The sequence below is a fragment of the Hemitrygon akajei genome, chromosome 26, assembly GCF_048418815.1.
Source record: "Hemitrygon akajei chromosome 26, sHemAka1.3, whole genome shotgun sequence".
Lineage (NCBI taxonomy): Eukaryota > Metazoa > Chordata > Chondrichthyes > Myliobatiformes > Dasyatidae > Hemitrygon > Hemitrygon akajei.
The window spans coordinates 14,702,921-14,730,688 of NC_133149.1; the positions used below are offsets into that span (position 1 = coordinate 14,702,921).

At 43.5% G+C, this 27,768-nt stretch overlaps 2 protein-coding genes and 1 long non-coding RNA gene across 12 annotated transcripts in view; 2 read left to right on the forward strand and 1 right to left on the reverse strand.

Moving 5' to 3' along the window:
• Positions 1-5,173, forward strand: part of prdm10 (PR domain containing 10) — a 146,750-nt gene extending 141,577 nt beyond the window's left edge. For all 5 annotated transcript variants that reach the window (XM_073029612.1, XM_073029616.1, XM_073029617.1 and 2 more), the window contains one exon: positions 1,168-5,173. In XM_073029612.1, the coding sequence (XP_072885713.1) occupies positions 1,168-1,341 (174 nt within the window). In that variant the 3' untranslated portion in view covers positions 1,342-5,173. The remainder of the gene's footprint in view (positions 1-1,167) is intronic.
• A 3,637-nt stretch (positions 5,174-8,810) lies between these two features.
• LOC140716770 (uncharacterized) lies at positions 8,811-11,559 on the reverse strand. Its single transcript, XR_012096366.1, has 2 exons — positions 11,347-11,559; positions 8,811-9,152 (listed from the first exon to the last, which is right to left on the reverse strand). It is a non-coding gene; the product is annotated as an uncharacterized lncRNA (long non-coding RNA).
• Positions 11,560-11,578: 19 nt separating this feature from the next.
• The window catches only part of nfrkb (nuclear factor related to kappaB binding protein), a 124,469-nt gene continuing 108,279 nt past the window's right edge, over positions 11,579-27,768 (forward strand). For 3 of the 6 annotated variants that reach the window (XM_073029606.1, XM_073029608.1, XM_073029609.1), the window contains exons 1-5: positions 11,579-11,694; positions 20,396-20,545; positions 23,755-23,956; positions 24,284-24,411; positions 25,115-25,292. In XM_073029606.1, coding sequence (XP_072885707.1) covers positions 20,411-20,545; positions 23,755-23,956; positions 24,284-24,411; positions 25,115-25,292 — 643 coding nt within the window. In that variant the 5' untranslated portion in view covers positions 11,579-11,694; positions 20,396-20,410. Of the gene's footprint in view, positions 11,695-11,783; positions 11,978-20,395; positions 20,546-23,754; positions 23,957-24,283; positions 24,412-25,114; positions 25,293-27,768 lie in introns of those variants that run through there. The other 3 variants (XM_073029607.1, XM_073029610.1, XM_073029611.1) reach the window with 3 other exon arrangements.

Below are 27,768 nucleotides of genomic sequence, written 5' to 3' on the forward strand. Positions count from 1 at the left end.
CCCGATCTTCATTTAAAAAAAAATACTTTTGTCTTTGAGGTTAATGTGGAATGACCTTGTATTTTCCACATTATGTTTATATGCCATGTTCTGACCTCTTTGTTCAACTTGTCTGTAGTTCCTTGAAGCTTCTTTACATCTTTTTGTATACGATAGCACCTATTTTCTGTCATCAGTAAACTTGGAAATATGGTAAATTGATTACCTAGATTAAGTATAGCTGAGCTCCAAGCACTGATTCTTACTAGAATAACAGCCTGCCAAGCTGAGAAGGATCTACTTATTCCCACTCTTTGTTTTTTGTGTCCCCAATTCCCGTGGCTCCAACCTTGTTGACCAACTTCCTGTGAGGGATTTTATCAGAACCATATTTGTATTTCCCCTTAAATATTATACTAATGACATTCTCAAGGAACTCGTAGAGTTCCATTTCCCTTTTTTCTTAAATTGTAAGATTACTTTAATTGCCCAGAGAAACAGTTCCTGAATCTACAGGAGTGTTTACTATCTCTAGTGTTCTTCCTTCCTAAATTCAGAAACATATTTTCAACAATATAGTAAACAAATTTTATCTTTGGTACTGTAATCTGAGAATATTTTATTGTGGTTGCTGTTGCTCATGTGTTCCCTTACTGTTTCTGCTCTGGTTCATTCCCCATTACTTGAACCAATAACAAATTCTCTCTTGTTTGGCTTTTTGTAAATGCAGATTAAAAAGGAGGTTTTTAATACATTATATTAATTTCATACCCTTACTACTCCAATCTAATTTTTAGTTAATTGAAATCCCCAAAGACTAGTATTTCCATAACTTGTCCCCCTATTCTCCTTTCTCTTCTGAGGTAGTCAGCGAACCATACCTATGATGATAATTGGTCCTTTTCAACTGTCATTATGTTTTCCCTGTTTTCTAGTTCTGATATACCTACTGTATGCAGGATCAACTGAACATCAAGTAGTCTGGGAAGTTGTTCAGAAAAAGCACGTGGTTTGGAAACAGTTAAGAGTGATGGAAACAGTTAAGAGTGATGAGGAGTTTGGGCTTTGGAATATTTAAGAGGAGGATATTTTGGTTCACACAGGACTGGATGTTAAAGGACCAGTGTGCCGACATTTAGAACTTCATGACAAATGAATAATCTTTGACACACGTTTTCTTCCCCCCAGACACATTATGTGATATCAGAAGGACAGACCGAGATGGACTTGAAGCAGAATTCAAGACTTGATGTTCCTCAGACACAGACAGACACATCCCTACAGCAGCAGAATGCACAATTCATCATTACCTCAACAGCTAATGGGAATGGAACTACTGAGGTGCCAATCACAAAGCCCTAGCTGGGCACTGTTCCTCTCCAAATTCATACCAGCTCCACTCGGAGTGGAGTTGCAACTTGTGGCATGCATTTTATTAAAGGAAAGCGAGAGAGCAGAGACTTAGATTCACAGCTTTTCCCTCCACAAATCTCTCCCTTCCCTCATCACCTACCCTTCTGGATGAAGTATTAGAGCAAAGTGCAGGAAATCAAAAAAACTGTGGTTGCTACTGATAGTCCGAACTCAGTGAGATCAAGCTCATTACCTCATTGCGTATGAGTTGGGCCCTGTTTTTAGAGAAATGATTGAGGAAACTGAAAGAAGTAAGGTGGGAGATGAATTTACCAGCTCTGTTCACAAACCCTCACAACCAGTCATTCAAATTGCCTTTTGACCAAGGAAGCTGCGTGTCAACAACCCACCAAGAGAGACTGTGCCCCAGACGAACTCTGACGTGATTCAGGAGCTTAAAGCTGTGGACATGGTATTATTAATCAAAGGTCCACTAAAGCTGCACAGATGGAGACAGTGGGCTGGATTCTAAGTGACTAAAGTTAGTGTGAGTTTGTAAGATGAATCAGCAGGAAAATTCATTGTTGAACTTGTGCCATTTCCCAGGCTGAGATACTTGCCTCCTTCTGTGGGTCATGTTGTTTTCTAGGTCTGTTCCCCAGAACTCGACTGGGATGAGTGTGGTCTGGTCAGCTTGAACCTGAGGCAATTATAGCAAGCACACACACAGACCAGAGTATACAAGGGTGTAGAGGTGTATTCTCTTCACTCGTAATACAGACCAAAATATTAAAGTTTTAATGAATAAGATTTTAATGCTTATTATTTAAAATATAATGTTAATTACAAACTTCTGTGACTGTATAATTAGAGAAGCTCTGTTCTAAAAGTGTTTAAAGATCAATAAAAATATAAATGTGTTTTCTGTGACTCTGCTCTTCACTCCAGCACGTATCCTAGACCAGTGATTGCTGCTTACCTCCAACACCCCTGTGTGGAAGGAGCCAGGATACTGCAGAGAGGAGGGCAGGGACACAGATCCAAAGTATCCTGGCTCCTTAAATTACCGTGATTTGAAATATAATTTCAACCTGCAGAATACTCCTGCGTGTCACCTAACTTTTCTTTTGCTGATGCTGTGATTTCCTGAAAATGAAGGTTGGTGCTCTTCCAGTAAGAGATATTACAGGATGGGTTGGGATGGCACCTTCTTGGATGAAATTCTGCTGAGAGTAGTAAGGGCCCAAAACTTAACACTATTTAAATTTATTGTTACTCATAACTTATGCTCGTAAATAATTCATTTCCTGGGTTCCCTGCCCTCACATTTGGGTGAACTGGCACCAATAAGTGTGCAAGCACTCTGGCTTTAGCAACTGGACATTCCAAACCTCAGCACTTATGCCAGTGTTAATGTGGCAAAGTATTGCCTCAGACCTGTAAAATTTATTAGCTATCAGAACATTTATTTGGCAAAAAGCTGTATATAACAGAATGTTACATAATTGCATATTTATTAATGTGGAAAGAGTTGCAAAGATTTTGAATACTATATCACTCAAAAAAATTCACATAAACTCCCAGTGTTGTCTTGATGGAACAATCTGATCTGCATCTCCTGACTTGTCATCGGATTTGGAGGAACAACATAAAACCAATTGGCAATGTTTGTTGTTGTTGTGTAGACCTTACAATGGAGTCTACCCTTTGCATTTCAACAACTTTCACTGGAACATTTTAAAAGTTTTTTAGAGACTGCTTTTTGATCCACAAAAAAATATCAAACCAACAACAGAGGTTGGGAGAGTTGAGCAAAAGTTTGACCAATGGAATGAGTTTCACAGAGGAGACCATGAAATAGAGAATTGGGGATATAAAATTCTAATGTGGAGCATAAATAGAGCTTTCTGTACAGTGGCCAAGTGTGCAGAAAAGGAAGGGGCAGTGTAACGTACAGGAGATGGGAAATGGAGCCTTAAAGCCTTCCCAGGCTTAACAAGAAACCAGAACAGAAAGGCAAGTTGTGAATTATTAATTCTGATTTTGACAAGCAGTGAACATCTGAGGATGGAGTTTCTGGCAGAGTGGGATTTGTGACTTTAGATAAGTTGGAGTTGGGGCTCAAAATAGGAACCTGGCCAGGTTTCAATCCAAATAAACTAAAATAATGGAGATGGTCAGGAAATGGCGAACAGGACCATACAGACCTGAATTAGTGGCAAGGAAGAAATTAATACTGACAGATGACCACTGTATAACCAAATATTTTTTAAAAAGCTGAAATCTTTATATAAAAACAAAAAATGGTAAATGCTCAGCAGGTCAGGCAGGTTTCACTCAGTGGAGGGCGAAACAAGATTAACAGCTTATAAGAAAATGGGAGCAGGAGCAATGGAGACATGAGATTGCAGATAAGACCATAAGAGGAGTGTGGTTAGGCCATTCAGCCCATCAAGTCTACACTGTTCCATCATGGCTGATTTATTATCCTCTGAACCCTATTCTCTTGCCTTATCCTTATAACCTTAGATGCCCTTACTAATCAGGAACCTATCAACCTCTGCTTTAAATATAACTAATGGCTTGGTCTCCACAGCCGTATGTGGCAACAAATTCCACAAATCCACTACTGTCTAAAGAAATTCCTCATCTCTGTTTTGAAGGGATATCCTTGTATTCTGAGGCTGTGCCCTCTGATCCTAGAACCCCCCCCCCCCCACACTATAGGAAACCTCCTCCACATTTGTTCTATTTAGGTCTTTCAATATTCGATAGATTTCAATGAGCTCCCCCCCATTCTTCGAAACTCCAGCGAGTATTGGCCCAGAGCCATCAAACTCTCCTCATACATTAACCTTTCATTCCTGGGATCATTGTCGTGAATCTCCTCTGGACCCTCTCCAATGCCAGCACATCCTTTCTTTCTTAGGGGACCCAAAACTGCTTACAATACTCCGTGTTTTCTGACCAATGCCTTATAAAGCCTCATCATTACATCCTTACTCTTATATTGTAGTTATCTCGAAATCAATGCTTGCATTGTATTCATCTTTCTTCCCACTGACTCAACCTGCAAGTTAACCTTTAGGGAATCCTACACGAGAACTCTCAAGTCCCTTTGCACCTCTGATTTCTGGATTTCCTCATCATTTAAAAAGTATTCTAGACCTTTATTCCTTTTACCAAAGTGCATGACCATACATTTCCTGACACTGTGTTCCATCTGCCATCACTTTGCCCATTATCCTAATCTGTCTAAGTCCGTCAGACTCCCAGCTTCTTCAACACTATCTGCCTCTCCACCTATCTTTATAACATTCACGAACTTGGCCGCAAAACCATTAATTCTGTCATCCAAATCGTTGACGTGCAACCTGAAAAGAAGTGGTCCTGTTTGGGCATATTTTTGAGATGCAGTTTAGCAAATGTTAACCTTCAGCAACCAGCCTTCAGATCTGAATATGGTTTATAGATTAGATTTTAAATGCCGCTTGGAACAGGGAACATCCAATTGAGATGTCTGCATGTACATGAATGCAATCAACATTGACTGAATACGACTCGGAGACCACAGTAATTGAACTCCTTTTTTGGGTGTGCTGTTGGGAAGATCCAGGCATTTGAAAATTTACATGCAATTCAAAAGAAGCATTATGAGGTCATTGTAACTATAGAAATTGTCCTGTTATCTTTGTTCTTTAACATATAAAAATGTGCTGTAATATTGGGCTGGGACTCTATCTTATCTATCTCTCTGTCTCTGTCTGTATCTCTCTCGTGACTCCAAAGGCTGCCAGCTTGTGTGTGTCCAAAATAAAATCTTTTATGGCTTTTATATCTACCAGCTGTGTCTCTTCTGACTTTGTTCACAGTTACATTTGGGGGCTTGTTCGGGATGTCGTCATGATCCATTGTGTGGTTAGCTATCTCAGCAGGCCTGAGTATTTTTTAAATTAGCACTCACACTTAGATCTGTTTGGGTCTGTGACCATGGGATCATGAGGTATTACGAACATGGTGGAGAGCTGAACTAGTAGATATAAAAGTAGAGTGGTGTGTGTGTGTGTGTGTGCGCATACATATGTGTTTATGTAAGAGATAGACGTCTTTGGATAATTTGAGACAGGGCCACCACACCAGTTGTGAAGGGTGGTTATTGTTCGTTTGGGCCACCAGTGGGGTGTGCTTATACTTATTCAGGAAACTGTATAGTAGCAGAGGCATTTGCGTGTTTGTGTCTACGTATTTTAAGAATATGTCTGTAACAGTTAAATGCAAAGGGATACAACAGACATTACGAGCTCAGACACATACAAGTGGCAGATTGCAGAGTACGTACTCTGGTTTTAAGTATGTACTGTTTAGTTTTTATCCACTGTTTATGTTTTGCATAATGTGGGAATTAGTGTGGAGATATTTGAGGGAGAGGTTATATCCAGATATATCTGTTGGGATGACACCTTTTAATGTCAGGTCAAGAACCCTGATGACCCGAGCTAGGCCTTGACCCTGATTACAGCTATCCATAAGCCCTTCACTCCCAAAGAAAAGCAGAGCATTTTGTCAGAGTTGCCCTCACTGAAAGTCGCCTGCAGAAATGCAGAATTCTGGTGAAAGCTCAAGGAAATTATTGCAGTTCACCAGAGGCAATGTCCTGAAAAAAGTGTGAGAGTCACTCACCAAAGCAGGCAGAATCTACAGCAGCACCCTCTCTTTCTGATTCTCTTTCTGATTCTGACTACTGACCAGCCGGTGATGTCAGACAAACGGCTGACCGCAGCTTGTACCACCAGTGGTGGCCATCCATGGATGTACACAAGAGGTTTATAAGGGAGCCGGCAATGTGAAATGTTAGTGGATACGGGGTGTCAGTATCGATAGCTGATCTACCTTTGCCCATGACTGGAGAGGTGCTGGAGGTGAAACAATGAGGGTAGAGAGAATCAGCCCCAGGAACTTGAGGCTGAGGGAGTGCAGCTTCCTGTAGATTTTTTGGTGTGGCCAAGCAATGAAGGTTCTATCCTGGGGATTGACACACTGAGTAAGGCAGGTGCCATCATTGATGCAGGAAAAGGAGAAATAACAAGGTCAAGACTGTGTGACCCACAGAGCAGCTAACATGGCCCACAGAGAGACAGCAGCCCCAGGCAGGGAGGAGAGACAGGGTAAAGTGTGGGAATAATGTCAGGAGGTCCCAAGGGGAGGGGCCAAACACAGTCAGGAGCTGTTAGAAGTAGTGTAGTTGCCTGAGGAGGTAGCATGATTGAAGTAAAGGCTCACCGGAAAAGGGATAGTAGGGAATGGGCGGGAAGACATCGGTGCAAAGAGGACAACAGAAGAACATGAAGTTACAGAAATTACAAGGGTACAGGAAGAAACTACAGATGCCAATTTAGGATTAATTGTAAATGTGAAGGACCACTGTAATCAGGGCAAGACATTGAGGGATCGAACAAAACAGCAGCAACATATTGCTCAGAGAGCCAAGGGAGAGAAGATACTCCTCCCACAGCCAGGTGACCATGGTAGGGAGCTGGCTGATAAGACAGGTTTCATTCCCAGGTGGATCGAACCACAGGTGGTGCTCCAGACGAACGACGCCCGTGTTGGTGTTCAGTCCCAGCGAGGCAGCCAGTGCAAACACTGGGCTCAGGTAAAACCGTATGACCCAGCTTCTTGTCACCCTCTGACAGAGCAAGAGATCGAGTGTACCCGGTAGCAGTGTCATTACAGGGAATCCAAGTGATGAACACCAACCGGTTGTGTCAGACCTGACCACACCTGATAAAAGCAGATCCACAGCAAAAGCTTCAGACACCAAGAGAGTGTGAACAGTGTGTTATAGCATAACGGTAACTGTACTCTGTAATGAAGGCTGGTTGCTGAAGGTAGATGATTAGCTGTTTCGCTCAGAACAGAAAAATGTTCGGTAAATAGATGGGAAGGGATCTCAGTTCCAGCAGAGACATCAGATTCCACAACTTAGATACATGGCAGACTGAGAAAGAGAAGAAATGCCAGTCGGAATGGGGAGTGAATACAAATGAACTGAGCCCTTTCAATGGTTGGGCTAGCAAACAACCGGACAGTCCAGACCAGGATGAGGCTCTTGCAGTCATTCAAATAAAGACCACCCCAGCCCATGCTGTACATTGATGAGAGGCTGGCTGTCAAGATTCTGACAATCCTCTGTCACGACGTGGAGTGTGAAATGTTGCCCGTGAGCCTGATACATTTACTTTGCTGGTGCCCCTGACTAGACGGTAACCACTGGTGAGTTTTTGCTATCAGAGAATGAGGGGTGAAGATAAGAATGTGATTAAACTGCAATTGGCCAGCAGGGAAGGGGCCAACAGGCACAGGAATGCCAAAGCTGCATTTTAAAGATGGTGGTCAAATTTCTGGAGCAAACTCTACTTGGAGCCTTGTGAGTCGCCATTAGGGATGATAGCGTAGATGAGCTCACAATATAGCATTTGTAAATGATTAGGATGGGTAATTGAGTAAGTGGGTGTCTGAAGTACAAAACAATTTTTTTCTGCCCTCTTTAAATTAGATCTTCCTTTGTTTGGCTTTTCCTAGAACAAAGTAACTTGTGTCTAGGAGGGTCAAGAGGACAGATTGTTAGGCCGTATTTTGGAGATGCAATATAGCAAATGTTAACCTTTAGCAACCAGCCTTCAGATCTGAATATGGATTGTAGAATAAATCTAAACTGCAGCTCAGAACAGGAAACATCCAGTTGACTTGAGATGTCTGGATATGCATGAATGCAATCAATGCTCCATTGCATAAATACAACTGAGACCACAGTAATTAAACTCTTTGGGTGTGCTGTTGGGAAGATCCAGACATTTGAAAATTTATATGCAACTCAAAGGAAGCATTGTGAGGGCATTGTAACTATAGAAATTGTCTTATTCTTTAACATATAAAAGTGTGCTGTAATGTTGGGTCAGGGGGTCTCTCTCTTTTCTCCTGTGAATCCAAAGGCTGGCAGTTTGTGTGTGTCCTAAATAAAGACTACCATGACTTTTCTATCTACCAGCTGTGTCTCTCTGGTGACTTTGTTCACAGTTACAACAGTCCCAACATTGACCCCTGCAGAACACCATTATTCACCGGCAGCCAACCAAAAAAAGGCCCCTCTTATTCCAACTCTGCCTCCTGCTAGTCAGCCAATCTTCTATCCATCCTAGTATCTTTCCTGCAATACCATGGGCTTGTAGCTTGTTTAGCAGCCTCATGTGTGGCACCTTGTCAAAGGCCTTCTGAAAATCCAAATAAACAACATCCATCCACATCTATTTTGCCTATTATTTTCTCAAAAAATTCCAACATACTTGTCAGGTTAGCTTTTCCCTTAAGAATCAAGTTTAATATCACCGGCATATGTCGTGAAATTTGTTGTTGTGTGGCACGAGTACAATAAAAACTGTGAATTACAGTAAGAAGTGTAATAAAAAATGCTGAAGTACTTGCTGTTCATGGGTTTATTGTACATTTGGAAATCTGATAGCAGAGGGGAAGAAGTTCTTCCTTGAAGCCATGCTGATTTCAGCCTATTTCATCACGTGCCTCCACGTACCCCGAAACCTCATCCTTATCAATGATCTCCAACAGTTTCCCCAACCACTTAAGTTGGGCTAACTGCCTATAGTTTCTTGCATTTTGCCTTTTTCCCTTCTTAGAGTGGAGCAATATTTGCAATTTTTCAGTCCTCTGGAACCATCCCAGAATCTTGTGATTCTTGAAAGATCACCACAGATACCTCCACAATCTCTTCAGCCACCTCTTTTAGAACCTTGGGTGTAGTCTATCTGGTGGTGGAGGGAGGGATGGTGAGAGTGTGACAATTTATTGCGGATGATGGAATCTAATGGGAAAGGAAGGTCCAAATAAGGGAGGTAGGAACACCAGGGACAGAATGCAGTGGGAGGTGTGTGTGGGTGCTGGGCAGATGAAGTAACTGGCGGAGGGAAAAAAAACAACCCCCAACAAGGGTGGTGCTGATGTGGTCTGGTGGACTGACCTCTCCCTTGCAGATGCCAGATGGCAACTCTTGAACATCACCTCGTACCTCTCCCTGGACTGTGACCCCAGCAATGAGTGTCAGGTGATTGTCTCCCATAGCATCACAGACTTCCACCCTTCTGGAGCAACATACAATCTGCTGGAAGAACTCAGCAGGTCAACCAACATCGGCGGGAGGAAAAATGTTTCAGGTCAAAACCCAGCATTGATGTTTAACAAAGTGCTGACATGTATTTCTACCTACTCCCATCGACCTGCTCCTGGACCATAGCCCTCCACATCCCTCCCATCCATGTACTTATCCAAACTTCTCTTAAATATTGAAATTGAACTCCTTAAACACTTCACCTTTCACCTTTAACCCATGACCGCCAGTTCTAGCCTCACCCAATCTCAGGGGAGAAAGCCTCCTTGCATTTGCCCTATCTATACCTCTCATAATTTTGTATGCATCATCCCCTCCTCACCCCTTTCTGCTTTCCACAGGGATGACTCCGTGATTCCTAAGTTCACTTATCCCTCCACCTTCCAAGGCATTTCCCCTGTAACCATCAGAGGTGTAACATTTGTCTCTATGACTCCGCTTTCACTACCATCTAGGTCCGAAACTGTCTTTCCAGATAAGAGAGATATTCACATGCACCTCCTCCAACCTTGTCTACTGTATTCACTTCTCCCGATGTGACCTTCTGTACATCAGTGAGACCATTATTAAGGCTAAGGGTGGTGAACTGAGAGCATGGGACTATGATGTTGTAGCTATTACATAACTATGTTGTGTTGTTCAAATATGTAAGGAACTGATTAACATAAATTGCTGGTTATTGGGAAAAGAGTTAAACCTCAATGCTTTAAGGGACAAAGAATGGATAGTTTACCTATTGAGTACTATGCTAATAAGAATGCATGGATGCCATTTTGTAAGCTTTCCACAAATTCCTTCTCTTGGGATCCAGCACCAACCCAATTATCCCAGTCTACCGGCATACTGAAGTCCCGCATGACCACTGTAACACTGCCTTTCTTATACGCATAATTTGTGGGCATGCTATGTAAATGACAGCAGATTGCCCCCAGCATAATCATTGGACTGTGTCGGTTGTTGATGCAAATGACACATTTCACTGGATGTTCTAATGTACATGTGACATGTAAAGCTAATCCTTAAGACCTTTATCTTTTTCTTTTCTATCTCCTGGTGTAATTTGTACCCCACATCCTGGTTACTACTTGGAGGCCTACATGTGTCTCCCATCAGGATTTTTTAAAAATCATTTTCATAACTCTACTGTGATCTTCTTTCAGCCATGACTCCATGGTGCCCACAATGTCATACTTGCCAATTTCTAACTGCATTACAAGATCATCTACCTTATTTCATGTACTTCATGCATTCAAATATAACACCTTCAGTCCTGTATTCACTGCCTCTTCTCAAATGTGTGATCATGTTGCCTGAAGTTAAATTCTTATTAATTTCTAAACTGCTTTATTCATTTTTTTAAAATTTATGGCGATTTCAGTAACTTCTCCTGTGTTAAATCACCACAGCATCTTTAGTGTACTTTGTGTTTACTTCTCCCGTGTTCTTCTTTCCTCAAATGTTATCCTTATTTTTCCCAGCTATTTAGTTTAAAGCCCTATAACAGCCCTAGATCATGTGAGTAACCAGGACCCAGGTTCAGATCGAGCCAGTCCCATTCGAACTGTTCCCTCCTTCCCCAATGTCCCACGAAGTCAAATTCACATCTCCCACACCGATCTCTGAGCTACACATTTTAGTGTTGAGAACGAAGCGCTGATTGACTGCAAGAAGCCATGGAACAGAAATGTTGCTGTTGGTGCCTCTGAGTGCCCAGATGATGGGTGGTGATGTGACTGGAGTTTCGCCCGGGGCAGGCCACCTAGCAGCTGAGAGTGGTTTCAGAGACAGTGAGTGGGCAAGAGGAGATTAGGAGATAGAGACGAAACTTTACGAACCATTTCATAGGAACGCTCTATCTTCGAATAGCGGGGGAAACCTGTACACAGATCCATTGATTCCTGACCCACACTCGGACTTCGGATTTTGTGATCCCTCACGCATACTTTACTTCAGCTCCTCTCGGCCCAGAGAGTGGGGATAAACCCCCAACACCAGGACCATTCTCCCATCTCCCACACCATGAACCGATCTGGCGCAGACGCACGTTCACCGACCAAAGCGGTTTGCGGAACCAGCCGTCGGGGACGGCGGATGCGGAAGTACCCGGAACCCGGCAGTAGGAGCAGTTTCCGGTGCGTCGGTGGCAATTTTCCCCAGGCCGAAAAACAAGTGAAGCCGGACAGGTGAGGGGAGAGGAATGAGGGGGCTATGAGGGATTGGAGTGGAGTTGGAAAAGGGGGCAGAGCAAGGTAGGAGGTGCAGGGAGATTAAGGGAACGCGGAAGGAGGGAGGTGTGTGAGTGGAGAAGGAGCGGGGCGGTATGTTTCTGGGGAGAAGAGTGGATTTCAGGGTATGGGCTCTGATGGAAGATGAGGACAGGGCGATAAGGAGGGGGTGAATAAGGAAGGGATTGAAAAATTGAGGATACGAATGAGTCGTTGGAGGAAATGAGGAAACATTCGAGGGGTAAGTGGAATGAATAGGTGGGAGAATAATAGAAGGAGCGGCATGGAGTCAGTTGGGGAGGGAATAAGGAACGTGAAAGGGAGGGTTGGAAAGTGCATAGGCTGGGGATGATGGGAGTGTGTAAAGAAATGTGGGGGGGAATGTGTTCTTAGGCAATGGTTAACTCTTAGGGGCGGGGGAGTGATTCTTAAGGATTGTGAATGTTGTATCATTTCCTTCTGTACCAAAATACAAAGGCATTAAGGGTTTTAGATCCAGAGGGAGGAAGAACAGTTAACCTTAAGACTGTGAATGAAGTTGAATTCAACAAAACAAAGAGCTTAACTAAGGGATGAAAATAGCACGAGAGAGCAAATTTGCAAGGAATGGAAATGGATTGTAAAGAGAAAGGAGAATGTAAGCAGAACGGGGGGGGTATTTATAATTAGAAGCAAAGAAAAGGCAGAGCAATTTAATAAGTACTTTGTTTGCTAGTTATTTTTGGTTAAAATGTGCTGAAGAAATTATTGGGCTTGAGAACTGGTAATTTAAATCACTGAGTAGTAAATGAGGTGACTATTCAAATGATGAATAGATATTTTGTGATCATGCAAAATACAACAGATTTTTGGAAAGAGTTTCTCTCTATCTAGATTGAAGAGTAGTAAATGCAACCCCACAGTTTTAAAAAGGGTGGAGGGAGTGAATGCTCAGCCTATAATCAACATTAGGGAAAATGTCAGGGTCTGTTACCCTAGAATACTCCACCTTGTAGCATGTCCTGATGTAGGGCTTCAACCCAGAGTGTCACCAAGCAGTCATGTTTGGCATCATTATTGCAGTTTATTAAGGCTGGTGCTGGTAGAACAGAAAAGGCAGAATGAGTGTTGTGGTCCATTTGGAGTCGAGTGCAAAATTACAGTGGGCTTATATACCCACATAAATTAAAATTGGTCACAGACAATAGAGAGAGAAAAGGAGTGAATGGGTCTTTGTGAGATAGCAGATAGTAATTTATGTAGTGTATGAAGACCAGTGCCATTTGTACCTCCACTGATGCATTGGCAATTGGTGTTTGTGTATATTTTTAAATGTTGTGAAGTTCTGCCGCCACCGCCCACTCGGGCAGTGCATTCTGAATTCCAGCTCCTGTAGGTGAAAAGGTCCTTTCTAACATATTGTTTAAACCACTGCATTCTAGATTTAGATATTTCTGTTGAGGGCAAAATTTCTCACTGATGACCCAATCGATGACCCTCATAATCTTGAATAATTCTGCCACACTCCTCGTTAGTCTCCTCTGCTGCAAGGAAAGAAAATTCAGCCTATTCTGCTCTCCCGTCATAACAGGGATACTCCAGCTCAGCAAGCTCCTGCGCACCTTCTCCAGTGCACTCACATCCTTATAAGATCATAAGACAAAGGAGCAGAATTAGGCGATTTGGCCCATCGAATCTGCTACAGCATTTAATCATGGCTGATCCTTTTCTCCCCTCTTCAACCCCAGTTCCCGGCCTTCTCCCCACAACCTTTGATGCCGTGTCCAATCAAGAACCTATCACTCTCTGTCTTAAATATACCCAATGATCTGGCCTCCACAGCTGCCTGTGGTAACAAATTCCACAAATTCACCACCCTCTGGCTAAAGAAATTTCTCCACATCTGTTTTTTATGGACACCCCTCTATCCTGAGGCTGTGTCCTCTTGTCCTCGACCTTCCCACCATTGGGAAACATCCATCCCACATCTACTCTGCCTAGGCCTTTTAACATTCAAAAGCTTTCAACGAGATCCCCCCTCGTCCTTCTAAACTCCAGCAACTAGAGACCCAGAGCCATCAAACACTCCTCGTATGATAACCCTTTTCTTAAATGAAAACTACATACGGTAATACTCAAGGTGAGGCCTCACCAGTGCCTTATAAAGCCTCAGCATCACATCCCTACTCTTGTATTCAAGACCTCTTGAAATGAATGCTAACATTGCATTTGTCTTCCCCACCACCAACTCAACTAGCAAGTTAACCTTCAGAGTGTTCTGCACAAGGAGTCCCTTTAAGTCTCAGATTTTTGGATTTTCTCCCTGTTCAGAAAATAGTTTCCCCGTCCAGACAAGGATCCTTTTATTCCCACTCGCTGCCTCCTACCAATCAGCCAATGCTCTAACCATGTTAGTAACTTTCCTGTAATTCCATGGGCTCTTAACTTAGTAAGCAGCCTCATGTGTGGCACCTTGTCAAAGGGCCTTCTGAAAGTCCAAATATACAACATCCACTGCTTCCCCTTTATCTATCATATTTGTAATCTCCTCAAAGAATTCCAACAGATTCATCAGGCAGGATTTTCCCTCAAGGAAACCATGCTGACTTTGTCCTATCTTGTCCTGTGTCACCAAGTACTCCATAACCTCATCCTTAATAATTGACTCCAACATCTTCCCAACCACTGAGGTCAGGCCAACTGGTCTATAATTAACTTTCTGCTACCTTCCTCCTTTCTTAAAGAGTGGAGTGACATTTGCAATTTTCCAGTCATCTGGTACCATGCCAGTGTCCAATGATTTTTTTTTATCATAACCTATGACTCCACGATCTCTAACGCTACCTCTTTCAGAACCCTAAGGTGCAGTTCATCTGATCCAAGTGACTTATGTACCCTTAGGTCTTTCAGCTTTCTGAGCACCTTCTCCCTTGTAATAGTAACTGCATTCACTTCGCTTCCCTCACACCCTTCAACATCTGGTACATTGTTAGGTCTTTCACAGTGATGACTGATGCTAAATGTTAATTTAGTTCATCTGCCATCTTCTTATTGCCCATTATTATTTCTCCGGCCTAATTTTCTCATGGTCCTATATCCACTCTTATTTCTCTTTTATTTTTCTTACATACTTGAAAAAGCTTTTGCTATCCACTTTGATATTATTTGCTACCTTGCTTTCATATTTCATCTTTTCCCTCCTAATGATTCTTCTAGTTGCTCTCTGTGGGTTTTTAAAAGCTTCCCAATCCTCTATCTTCCCGCTCAGTTTTGCTTTGTTGTATGCCCTCTCTTCTGCTTTTACCTTACTTGTTGTACGATTTTGCCATTTGAGTATTTCCTCATTTTTGGAGGACATCTGTCCTGCACATTCCTCATTTTTCCCCGGAACACACACCATTGCTGCTCTGCTGTCATCCTTGCCAGCAGCTCCTTCTAATTTACTTTGGCCAACTCCTCTCTCAGACCACTGTAATTTCCTTTACTCCACTGAAATACTGCTACGTCAAACTTTACTTTCTCCCCATCAAATTTCAAGTTGAATTCAATCATATTGTGATCACTGTCTCCTAAGGGTTCTTTTACCTTAAGCTCCCTAATCGCCTCTGGTCCATTACCTAACACTCAAGCCAGTATAGCTGATCCCCCAGTAGGATCAATGACAAACTGCTCTAAAAGCCCATCTCATCAGCATTCAACAAACTCACTCTCTTGAGATCCATTACCAACCTGATTTTCCCAATCGACCTGCATGTTAAAATCTCCCACGACTATCATAGCATTGCCCTTTTGACACGCCTTTTCTATTTCCTGTTGTAATATGTGGTCCACATCCCAGCTACTGTTGGGTGGCCTGTGTATAATTGTCATCAGAGTCTTTTTACCCTTGCAGTTTCTTAACTCAACCCACAAGGATTCAACATCTTCCGATCCGATGTCACATCTTTCTACTGATTTGATGCCATTCCTTACCAGTAGAGCCATGCCACCCCCTCTTCCTACCTTCCTATCCCTCTGATACAACGTGTAACCTTGGACATTCAGCTCCCAAAGACAACCATCCTTCAGCCACGATTTAGTGATGGCCACAACATCATACCAGATAATCTTTAATAGTGCAGCATGATCATCCACCTTATTTTTTATATTCAGTGCATTGAGATATAACACTTCGAGTGTTGTATTTGCTACCCTTTATGATTCTGCATCCTTAATGCACTGATACTCACCTTGCTGGCTGCAATTTTGTCCTATCACCTGCCTGCCCTTCCTGACAGTCTGACTGCATGCTATTTTTGCTTTTTTACCATCTGTCCTATCCTGAGTCCCTTCATTCTGGTTCCCATCCCCCTGCCAGATTAGTTTAAGCCCTCCCCAAAAGCTCTAACAAACCTGCCTGCAAGAAAATTGGTTCCCCTCGGGTTCAAGTGCAACCTGTCCCTCTTGTACAGGTCATACCTCCCCCAGAAGAGGTCCCAATGATCCAAGTGCATCCAATGGCAGCATCTGTGGAAAAGAGTACAGTCGATGTTTCGGGCTGAAATCCTTTGGCAGGAGGAAACATTGGTTGTACTCTTTTCCATTGATGCTGCCTGGCCTGCTGAGTTCCTCCAGCATTTTGTGTGTGTTGCCCAGATTTCTAGCATCTGCAGATTTTCTCTTGTTTCTATCTGCCAAATCATCCTGTTTCTGCCTTCACTAGCACTTGGTACAGGCAGCAATCCAGAAATTACTACCCAGGAGGTCCTGTTTCCCAGCTTTCTGCCTAGCTCTCTAAATTCTCTCTTCAGGACCTCATTGCTTTTCTTTCCTATGTCATTGGTACCAATCTGTACCAAGACATTTGTCTGCTCTCCCTCCTCCTCCAAAGTGCAGTGGACGTGATCTGAGACGTCCCTGACCCTGGCACCTGGGAAGCAACATACCATCCGGGTGTCCCGTTCACACTCATAGAATCTCCTGTCTGTTCCTCTGACTATTGAGTCCCCTATCACTACCTCTCCCATCTTCTCCCTTTTTACCTTCAGTACCACGGACCCATGCTCAGTGCTCAGTGGCATTCCCCTGGGAGGTCATCCCCCACAACAGTATCCAAAACATTATACTTATTGAGGGGAATGGCCACAGGGATGCTCTACACTAAATGCCTATTCATTTCTCCTGACAGTCACCCAACTACTCACCTCCTGCAGCTTTGGGGTGACTACTCCCCTGTATCTCCTCGCTCTCCCGTACATGCCGAAGGTCATCCAGCTGCTACTTCAGATTCTTAACATGGTCTTCAAGGAGCTGAAGTCGGATGCACTTTAGGCAGATGTAGTTCCTTGGGAGTCCTGGGATTCCCAGGACTCTAACATCCGGCATGAAGAACACACAACGGCAATTTACTACACTAGGTACAGTAAGAGAGAAAAAAATGGAACCATAACAGGAACTTACCTCTTTTGAGCCAAACCCTGATGCTCCTACTCTCACCACTAGCTTACTCCCAACAGTGGCCGCTCCGCTTGTCCCTTCTGTGCTTTTATGTCATTTGCTGTGCTCTGCTCCAGCCACTGATTGGGCTTCCGCAATGTCCGAACGCCTGCAAAGCTCTCCGTTTTAAAGAAGCATCGCTGACCTGCGAGAAAACTCGATGCTGTGCTCTGCTCCTGCTTCCTATAGTCTATGGTGATCCGAACTGAACATGGTACTCCAGCTGTGGCCTAACCAATGTTTGATAAAGTTGTAACATAACCTTCCTGCTCTTTTATTCTATGCCCCAGCTAATGAAGGCAAGCGTCCGTTATGCCTTTCTTACCACCCTCAGGAATCCTTGGGCTTGTGCACCGGCATCCATCTGGTTAACTCTGAGGGCCCTACTGTTCATTGTTTATTAGACATCCCAAATGCATCACCTTGCATTAAATTCCATGTTTCAAGGGTACATTTAATGTCAGAGAAATGTATACAATATACATCCCTAAATGCCTTTTCTTCACAACCATCCACAAAAACAGAGGAGTGCACCAAAGGATGAACGACAGTCAAATGTTAGAACCCCAAAGTCCCACCCCCAGTTCTCCCCTCCTGTGTGTAAGCGGCAGCAAGCAGCAATTCCCCCTCCTCCCACCAGCAAAAAAGCGCATCGGCACCCGCCACCAGGCACTTATGCGTGAGCAAAGCAACAGTAAAGACACAGCAGTACCCCAAAAGACTACTCGTTCACCCGGTATTCAACATACCACAGGCTCTCTCTCTCCCTAATAAGGGAGAAAGAGATGTCTCCGTTTCACAGCGAGTGGGGAGACATAGTAAACAACTCACTGATTTACGATGTTAAAAGTCTCGAGCTCTGTGCCCAAAGATCTCGAGTCTCTGGGCACACAGCCGCAGATATTCCAACTCCCCCGACGACACACCAGTCTCCTGTTGTGGCACCGACCCTCGATCCACTTGTCTCCAGAGCCCTGAGATCCTAGGCTTCCAAAGACAAGCCCTGAAACCTCGAGAGTGGGTCCCATTCCTGCAAAGAACAGTAGTCAGTATGTAACTCCAGGTCAGGGTCTTCAAAAGAACCCTGAAAGGGAAAAGTAGAGACATTAAAGATGGAAATAAAGCTGTTTCCGAAGATGCAAGCAAAGGAGTCGCTGTTTAGCGCCATCATCACTCCGCTCCCCTTCTTCACATGTGTCATTATTTTGCCCAGTTTACTAACTAGTCGATATCATTCTGTAGCCAGTGACTACCTTCCTCACAATCGCTGAATTTTGAGTAATTCACAAACCTGTTAGTCATACTTCCTGCATTCATGTCCAGATAATTTTATATAAACAACAAACAATAAGATTCCCAGCACTGACCCCTGTAGTACACACTGGTCACTAAAGCAACCCTCTCCTCCACTCCTCTCGGCTCTGACCTCATGGGTTAGTCTCCCATGTGGAACTGGTCAAAGGTTTACTGTAGTCCCCATGGATTACATTATGCACATTACCCTCACCCATCCATTTGAAATATTCAGCCAAATTGACCAGATTAGATCTTTCCTTAACAAGCCCATATACTGACAATTAGTGATTAGCCCCTGCTCTTCCAAATGTAGATTAATCACATCCCTCAGAAATTTTTCCAATAACTTCCCTACAACTGACATTAAAGCTCACAAGTCTGTAATGACTGCTTTTTTCCTGCTTCCCTCCTTGAATAAAGGTATCATATTTGCTGTCCTCCAGTCATCTGGCACCTCAACTGCGAGGTGATCTCCTTCCTCTCACAGCAGCCTGGAAAACACATTATACATTAGGACCTCATCAGGTTCTAATGATTTCTCCTCTTAAATCAGCTGAGATGTTGGATATTTCTAAGTTTGCCGACACACAGAAGCTAGGTGAGATTGTGACAATTACACAGGCCTTGGTGAGATCTTTCCTGTAGTATTGTGTCCAGTTTGGTCTCTAGAATGAATCAAATCTCGATACTAAGTTTCCCCAGCTGCCTGAAGAGAGACAGGTTTGTGGTTACTGTAGGTTGGAAGAATGGGAGGGAATCTAATTGATTCTGACCATCACAAAGAGTAACTGTGTGAAGAACATTTCCCTTGGCCAGAGGCTGGAATCAGAATATGAAAGAAAACATGTAGGATTGAGGGGAATTTCCTACACTGAGAGGATTGTGAACCTATAGAATTCTCCACCACTAAACATGGTGAGGGCCAAATTGTTGAATAAATTTGAGGAGGACGCAGGTCAATTTGTGGACAGAAAATGCATCGAGGGCTTGGGGAGAGAGCTGGAGAATCAGCCATTATGGAAAGGTGGAGCAGGCTCAATGGGCTGAATGTCCTCTTGCTCCCATTGTCTACATTTCTGAGGGGAGGATGGAAATGAGGGAAGTGGAATGAGTGGTGAAGAGCATGAGAGGAGGAGAGTAGGACAGGTGTAAGGTGGAGGGAAGTTGTGCTCATGGAAGGAATGGATAAGGAAGAAGGCAGACAGGGATAGGGCAATGAGGGAATCTGTGATACTGAGGGAAGAGGTGGAGTGAAGGAAGAGAAATGTGGAGAAAAGGGTGGATACACGGAATGAAAGAGTGAAGGGCAAAGAGAATGACGGGTGGGGGCAAGGAAATGATGGAGAGGGAGGGAGAGATGAAAATGAGAGATGGTGGGGTGGAAGGACAAGGAGGATTAGAATGAAGAAGGAGGGAACAGGGATAGGGGAATGAGGGAGAGAATTGGACACGAGGGAAGGTGGAAAACTAGAATGCGGGCGCAGAGTTTGAAGCTTTCTTTCTACTTTGGCTTGCTGGGTAAGTGTGGGCTAGATTAGAGCAACAGTTGCTTTTTTTGGGAATACTGATTGCAAGGTCATGTATCTAATTCATTCAAATATCTAAAGCAGATTAAAATCTGGCTTTCATAAAGCAATTCAGTAAAACAGAGGGGGAAAAGCTACGGTCAGAGAGCAAGAGGATAGGTGTAAAGCAATTACCTCACCAGTGTACATTCTGGGCTGAAAGGCCTTTCTCAATGCACCCTCGGCTCTAGGAATGCTTTCTGTTACAGAACAGGAAAGGCAGCAGCTCAAGGAGTCCTTTGTTCACCAGGGCTTAACAATTTACAGATCCCTGAAAAGATGTTTCAATGCAAACATGGCTCTATTTATCTTCACATGTTGCTTTCTCGCCTCTGTTTCCTCAGATTGCATAACGGAGGATGGATTGTCTGGATAATATGTTAACAGAACCCTTGGAATTGGGGTCGACCAGGGAGGTGAATGGTGCTGGTATTATGGAAGAATGCTTGCTTGGAGGGACCAGGGTCAGCCTTCCAGAGGATCTGTTAGAGGATGTGAGTACTCTGCAAGCCAGGAATGCTCTGTACTCGCACTGGAGCAGTTTCTGGCCTTTTCTTAACTTTTTGTGGTTGTGAGCCCGCTCTGTGGAGCATCATTGTGGCATTATTGTGGTGGACTCCTAAAAGTGAAGTGCAGAAGAGCATTTCAGAGATGGAAGGAGAGAATATAGAGGGAGAAGCACAATCCAGGGCAGCATTTAAATACGGTGCCGAGAAAGTCTGCATAACTGGGCCAATGAAGTAGACCTGGGAACTTGCTCAGCTAGCAAAAGCTGTAACCATTTGCCCTGAGCTGAAGACGTCATGATTTCGGGGGAATGTGGGAGTTCTCCATGTGTTCATTATCATTAGAACTGCGCCAAGTTATTATACAGGTTTCCCCCGCTATTCAAAGGTAGAACGTTCCTATGAAACGGTTCGTAAACCGGAATGTCGTAAAGTGAAGAAACAATTACCATTTATTTATATGGAAAAAATTTGTGAGCGTTCGCAGACCCAAAAAATAACCTACCAAATCATGCCAAATAACACATAAAACCTAAAATAACAGTAACATATAGTAAAAGCAGGAATGGTCTGATAAATACACAGCCTATATAATGTAGGAATACTTTTCTGCAATTATTGCAGCACCGTCCACCGCAGCGAAAATCTCATGCAAACGCTCTCGGCAGCACTCGCGGCAAGAACACACGGCGCAAGCCCTCCCAGCAGAAGCACACGGCGCAAGCACTCCCAGCAAAACCACACGGCACAAGCACTCCCGGCAGAAACACATGGCACAAGTGCTCCCGGCAGAAGCACTCTTTCTAGTAACCTTTAAGCTATGAAGCTACCAAATAACACGTAAAAATACACAGCCTATATAAAGTAGAAATAATGTATGTACAGTGTAGTTTCACTCACTGGTATTGGGATGACAGCGAGGACACTGATGATGGTGTGTTAGGCTGAGTTGTCGGAGGTTGGGGTGGTGGGAGGTAGAGGAGACTGGGGTGTGTTCTCATCGTCGTCTGTTTCCATCAGGGCAGGCAGGTCACCTTCTTCTATGTCTGCCTGCCTCAATGTCGAAGGTCGAGTTTCATCGTCTGCTGTGGCTGATGTGGAAGGCTTGAAAAACGACAGTATGCTTGACTGCTTTGCCTCGTGCATTTTTCTATCATACAGTTCTTTGTGAGCACTCAAACCATCCTGCAAATATGCCCTAAACCTACGTACCCTTTCAAAATTAAAGTCATACTTTCCTGCAATCATTGCAGCATTGTCAATCGCAGCGAAAATCTCCCGCAATTGCATCACGTTCAGTTCCTGGACAACTTCGCTTTCGGGCCGTTCACTATTGTGTTTGGCTTCAATTTTTATCCTTTCCTCTTCATCAGCTCTTCATCTCTCAGTTCTTGGTCATGGGATGCCAAAACCTCTTTAACATCATCTTCGTCAACTTCCCTTAGCCAAACTCACTATATCCTTACTTCGTTCACCACGATCGAAACGCTTAATTATGTCTAGTTTTATGCTAAGTGTAACACCTTTATGCGCTCGTTTAGGCTTTTCTGATGCCTTAGAACTCATCTTGCTAACGGATGCACAAAATAAATCGACATAAAGCACAGATGCTCACAGGCACGTGTTTAAGCAATGCTGGCTAGAATGCAGTTCCGGGGGAGGAGCTTGGCTGCTCAGCACGCGCGCTGCCTTTTTTCGTAACAGTGAAAACACCTTATGTTAGCGAAAACAGGTAACTAATGTAGGTCTTTCGTAACAGTGAGTTGATGTAAAGCGAACGTTCGAAAAACGGGGGACACCTGTATTACTATTTGTGTGGCCTTGCTGCACACAAGGTAACTGATATATTTCTTGTTCTGTTACAGTTACCACACATCAAAACTTTTATTTGTAAGGTTACTCTGAGATTCTGAAAGGCACTCTGTAATAGATAGTCACGTTTACTTTCACTTGATCAAATCTACATGGCATGGCTCAAGAATTGGCCACAAAAAATAGAGGCTCCTTCTTCAGCCAATGATTTGGTTTAAAGAAACTGTCTCTCATTAAATCCAAAGGTTCCTTCCTGTTTGTCATCAGTTTACAGCTGGAAACTGTCGTGCTTGCAGAACTTTCAGTTATAACTTAACTGGTGATAATGAATTGATTTCTTCATGACACAGTTCAAGATGTTTTGAAAGTAAGAAGCATGTTGCTGCCTGCACAGTCTAGACTATGACTTGTAGCCCTCAGTGTTTTGAGTGTTAGGGTTCGATGTGAGGGAGTGTGGTAGTGAGAGGAGCATCAGCACCACAACACAGAGGGAGACGGAGTGAACCTGTACTCGGTGCAGCAGCCTGCTTTCAATTCTGACCCCTACACTTAGCAGATTCTCCGTGTGACGGTAGGTCTCCCTCAAATGCTCAGGATTCCCCCAACATCCCTAAACATGCGGATTGTTCAGCTCTGTGACGGTTGTGAATTTCCATCGTGTAGGTGGGTGGTAGGCTAGGGGCTGCCATTAGGCATGTGAGTGAATAGATGATGGGTGAGCAAGCAGTGGAATGGAAAAGATAAGTTTGCTCTGAGAGCTGGCATAGACTTGATAGGCCATGTCATTGTGAAAATTGTCACTTATTACACCTAGAACTACCCCGTCTTTTCCCTTGTGTTATATTATCGCTCTCTCCACTACTGTTTTATAACAGTGTATAATTTCTAACTTTTCAGTGCAGGTCTTCTCCAGCTTAACGAATGTCTGAATTATTTACAGCCCATCATATCACCAGGCATTTCAGAAGGAATTACTGGCAGTTGCAGGGCTCCAGGCACTTTCTATGGGTGGGACTTCGGTTCACAGACACATTTCCAACTTGTGAGCTGTCTGGGTGATAAACAGTTCACAGGAACAGAATCTTGCTGTAAACTGGGTAGGATCTGTATCCAGGTCAAATCCATTTGCAGATTGCTGGTTTAGAAAACAGAAATGAATAAATTTCACTGCAGGAGTGTAGATGGGAGAGTCTTAACTATCTAGCACTCTGTGCTGTACCCTTTCAACTCACTCTGGAGATGGGCACTGAGTATAGAATTTTAAATAAATTTCTTTCTGCAGAAAATCAGTAATATATTTTTAAAAAACTGTTTGGCAGGGAACTTTCTGGCATTCTGACTGTAGGACAAGCTCCAAAATTGACATTTTACCTCTTCTCCCAAAGCCTGAGATCTTCTTTGAGGTGGTAAGTGGCAGAACCTGGGACGAGGTCCTGTCTCAGGCCCAGCGAGAACACTTGAGGAAGTTTCTTCCACAGTTTGCTGAGAACAACCTGGAGCAGCAGGACAACATTATCATTGGGCTCTTCAATGGCGAAGACTTCCGGTTTGGAAACCCTCTCCACCTTGCTCAGAAGTTATTCCGAGGTAAAGAGATGATCACTGCTGCATCTAGTGAGCTTACAGCTACATAACGTGGAAGGCATGCTTCGCTAAATAGCGTAAATGAAAAATAAATAATTTGGAACTTCGGATTCTGTAGTAGATGGAATACCTTCCAAGGAGTTCTGCACATTCTTAGTGAATAGGAGAGGCATTTCAGACACTGGCGACATGTAGAATGAGATCAGTCCAGAAGTCTCTTCCATTGATGCTGTATAGGATAAGACTGAAGGGGAAGGTATTTGATCAGATTCAGTGTGGGGGGACACAGTTAACGGAATTGTTTTACTGATGATTCTCTTTCATCCATAGATGGTCACTTTAACCCAGAGGTGGTGAAGTACAGACAGCTGTGCATAAAATCACAGTATAAGCGTTACCTGTACTCCCAGCAGCAATACTTTCACAATCTGCTCAAACAGATCCTCGTCTCCCGAAAGGTAGGAGTGACCATGCGGTGTGGGTGGGTAAGGTCAGACTGCTGAAGCAGGCTGCCACGACTTGAATGGATTGTGTTGGTGCTTGGGCACAGAGGATGAACTGTAATTACTGTACAAACAATCGAACATTTAAGGGATCTGACCATATCGTACTTCGTAATAAATGCTCTGGAGCAGTGGAAAATAAAGAAGATTCCAGGGTATATAGTGGAGTAGAAGGGTCCTGATGGTTGGATTCATGGTGTCAGTGCATACTGGGTATGTCAGATCCACTATGGTGTTTCTAAGTGTACCAATGCTAAGTGCACATTCATGCTGAAATGTGTACAGTACCTATTGAAAATTTGGTACCTAAATCAGTCAGGCCACAGACCAGTCATTAATGTGTGTATAGCTTATTGGCCCACTTCTCAGACTTTGTGTTCAGAAGCAATATACTGACATTTGCATTTGTACATTCCACTGTTTTAACCATGAGAAAGACACTGGTGTTAGCAGAGATGGGAGCGATTGGGCCATTGGGAGAAAGGACGAAAGTCCATTGTTGGATAATGAGATTGGGAGAGCCAGAGAATGAACCTGTGTACAGGAGTCGGTAAAAAATTCGTTGTGAGGCAGCACTGATAATTGGAACCCACTGAGGATGATGTCTCAGGTGAGGTGTTGAGATCTGCAGTTCAACCTCTGTTCATTGATGTTTCAGGAGTTGCTGGAACTGGCGAGAAAGAGTGGCCCTCACCTAGCACTGAAGAGAAAGTATCATGCAACCTCCAGTGAAGGAGAGCGAGAAGAGGAGAGAAGAGCACGCAGCCGATATGAGAAGATCCTGCGAGAGGTCAAGGAGGAGTGTGAGGATAACACCATTTCATCCGATGAGGAAGGTTAGAATTCCTGTGGCTGATTCAGTGCAAGTTATCCAGAATGGGTCCAGTCAGACAGTGAAAGGAGCATAGGATCCCTGAATCAGTAAAGCTGCCCTCCCCATTTATGCAGTAACATCTGTATCCATGACTGCACTCCAGATGGGTCCAAGCAGTGATCAATTTGGTATTGTACTGTCTTTTGGACTCTGTTTTAGAGTCACAGTGTTGTCCACCACAGAAGTGGGTCCTTTAACCTGCCATGCCCATGCCAACCTTTTGGCCACACTACAATAACCCCAACAAGTACAGAACTTTGCTACTTAGGAAGCTGGGTGACATCAGATGGCAGGTGTGACATGGACATCAAAAGAAGAATAGGGATGGCAAAAGACACCTTTACGAGAATGAAGAGTATACTGACCAATGCTAAACTAGGCATGACAAACCGCGTCAGAGTATTGAAATGTTACGTTTATCCAGTTAAGTTATATGGCTCAGAATGTTGGACAATATCTAGTAAAATGAGGAAACAAATTGAAGCAGCAGAGATGTGGTCCATATTGTTCCATGCTTGGCCTATTTAAATGCCTGTCTAAATGTCTCTTAAATAAAATGATTTTCTTCTGATTCGACCATTCCCCCCCCCCCCCCCCCCGCAACATCTTTCAGATATCAACCACTCTTTAAGAAAAAAATCCCCTCAGATCCCTTTTACATCTCCTACTTCTCACTTTAACCATAGTGACTTTTAATTTTTAATACCTCTGATACAGGTTTCCCCCGCTATTTGAAGGTAGAGTGTTCCTATGAAATGGTTCGTAAGCTGGAATGTCATAAAGTGAAGAAACAATTACCATTTATTTTTATGGGAAAAATTTGTGAGTGTTCGCAGACCCAAAAAATAACCTACCAAATCATGCCAAATAACACATAAAACCTAAAATAACAGTAACATATAGTAAAAGCAGGAATGGTCTGATAAATACACAGCCTGTATAAAGTAGGAATACTTTTCTACAATTATTGCAGCACTGTCCACCGCAGCGAAAATCTCACGCAAGCGCTCTTGGCAAAAAACACATGGTGCAAGCACTCCTGGATGAAGCACGCTTTCCAGTAACCTTTAAGCTACAAAGCTACCAAATAACACGTAAAAATACACAACCTATATGAAGTAGAAATAATGTATCTACAGTGTAGTTTCACTTACTGGAATCGGGAAGACAGCAAGCACACTGATGATGGTGTGTTAGGCTGAGTTGTCGGAGGTTGGGGTGGTGGGAGGTAGAGGAGACTGGGGTGTCATCTCATCATCATCTGTTTCCATCAGGACAAGCAGGTCATCTTCTATGTCTGCCTGCCTTGATGTCGAAGGTCAAGGTTCATCGTCTGCTGTAGCTGATGTGGAAGGCTTGAAAAACGACTGTATGCTTGACTGCTTAGCCTCGTGCATTTTTCTATCATACAGTTCTTTGTGTGCACTCAAACCATCCTGCAAATATGCCCTAAACCTACGTACCCTTTCAAAATTAAAGTCATACTTTTCTGCAATCATTGCAGAGTTGTCAATTGCAGCAAAAATCTCACGCAATTGCTTCACGTTCAGTTCCTGGACGACTTCACTTTCGGGCTGTTTGCTACTGCGTTTGGTTTCGATTGTTATCCTTTCCTCTTCATCAGCTCTTCATCTCTCAGTTCTTGGTCATGGGATGCCAAAACCTCTTCAACATCATCTTCGTCAACTTCCACAAACCCTTAGCCAAACTCATTATGTCCTTAGTTTGCTCACCACGATCGAAATGCTTAACTATGTCTAGTTTTACACCAAGTGTAACACCCTTATGAGCTCTTTTAGGCTTTTCCGATACCTTAGAACTCATCTTGCTAACGGATACACAAAATAAATCGACATAAAGCACAGATGCTCACAGGCACATGTTTAAGCAATGCCGGCTAGAATGCAGTTCCGGGGGAGGAGCTTGGCTGCTCAGCACGCGCGCTGCCTTTTTTCGTAACAGTGAAAACACCTTCTGTTAGCGAAAACAGGTAACTAATGTAGGTCTTTCATAACAGCACGTTGATGTAAAGCAATCCTTCGAAAAACGGGGGACACTTGTATGTGAAAAAGTTTCTGACTATCTATTCTATCCATGCAGTATATATAACCGGGATGCCTGAGACCTTTGCATAGTTCTGCAGTAATTTTATGTATTGCACTGTTGCAAAAAAAATACAAATTTCATGGCATATGTGAGTGATGATAAACCTGATTCTGATATGGGTCTCTATTGTGGACTGAAACTGGGAAGGAGGCACGGAGAGGGGAATCATTGTTTGGAAAGAAGGGAGAGGGGAGGGAGTGGGAAGCACCGGAGAGACATTCTGGAATGATCAGTAAACCAATTGTTTGGAATTAAATGACCTTTCCTGGTGTTTCAGGACTGGGCGTGTCTGAACCAGCACCACCCCCCACCCCAGCACTCCTTCTCTACCA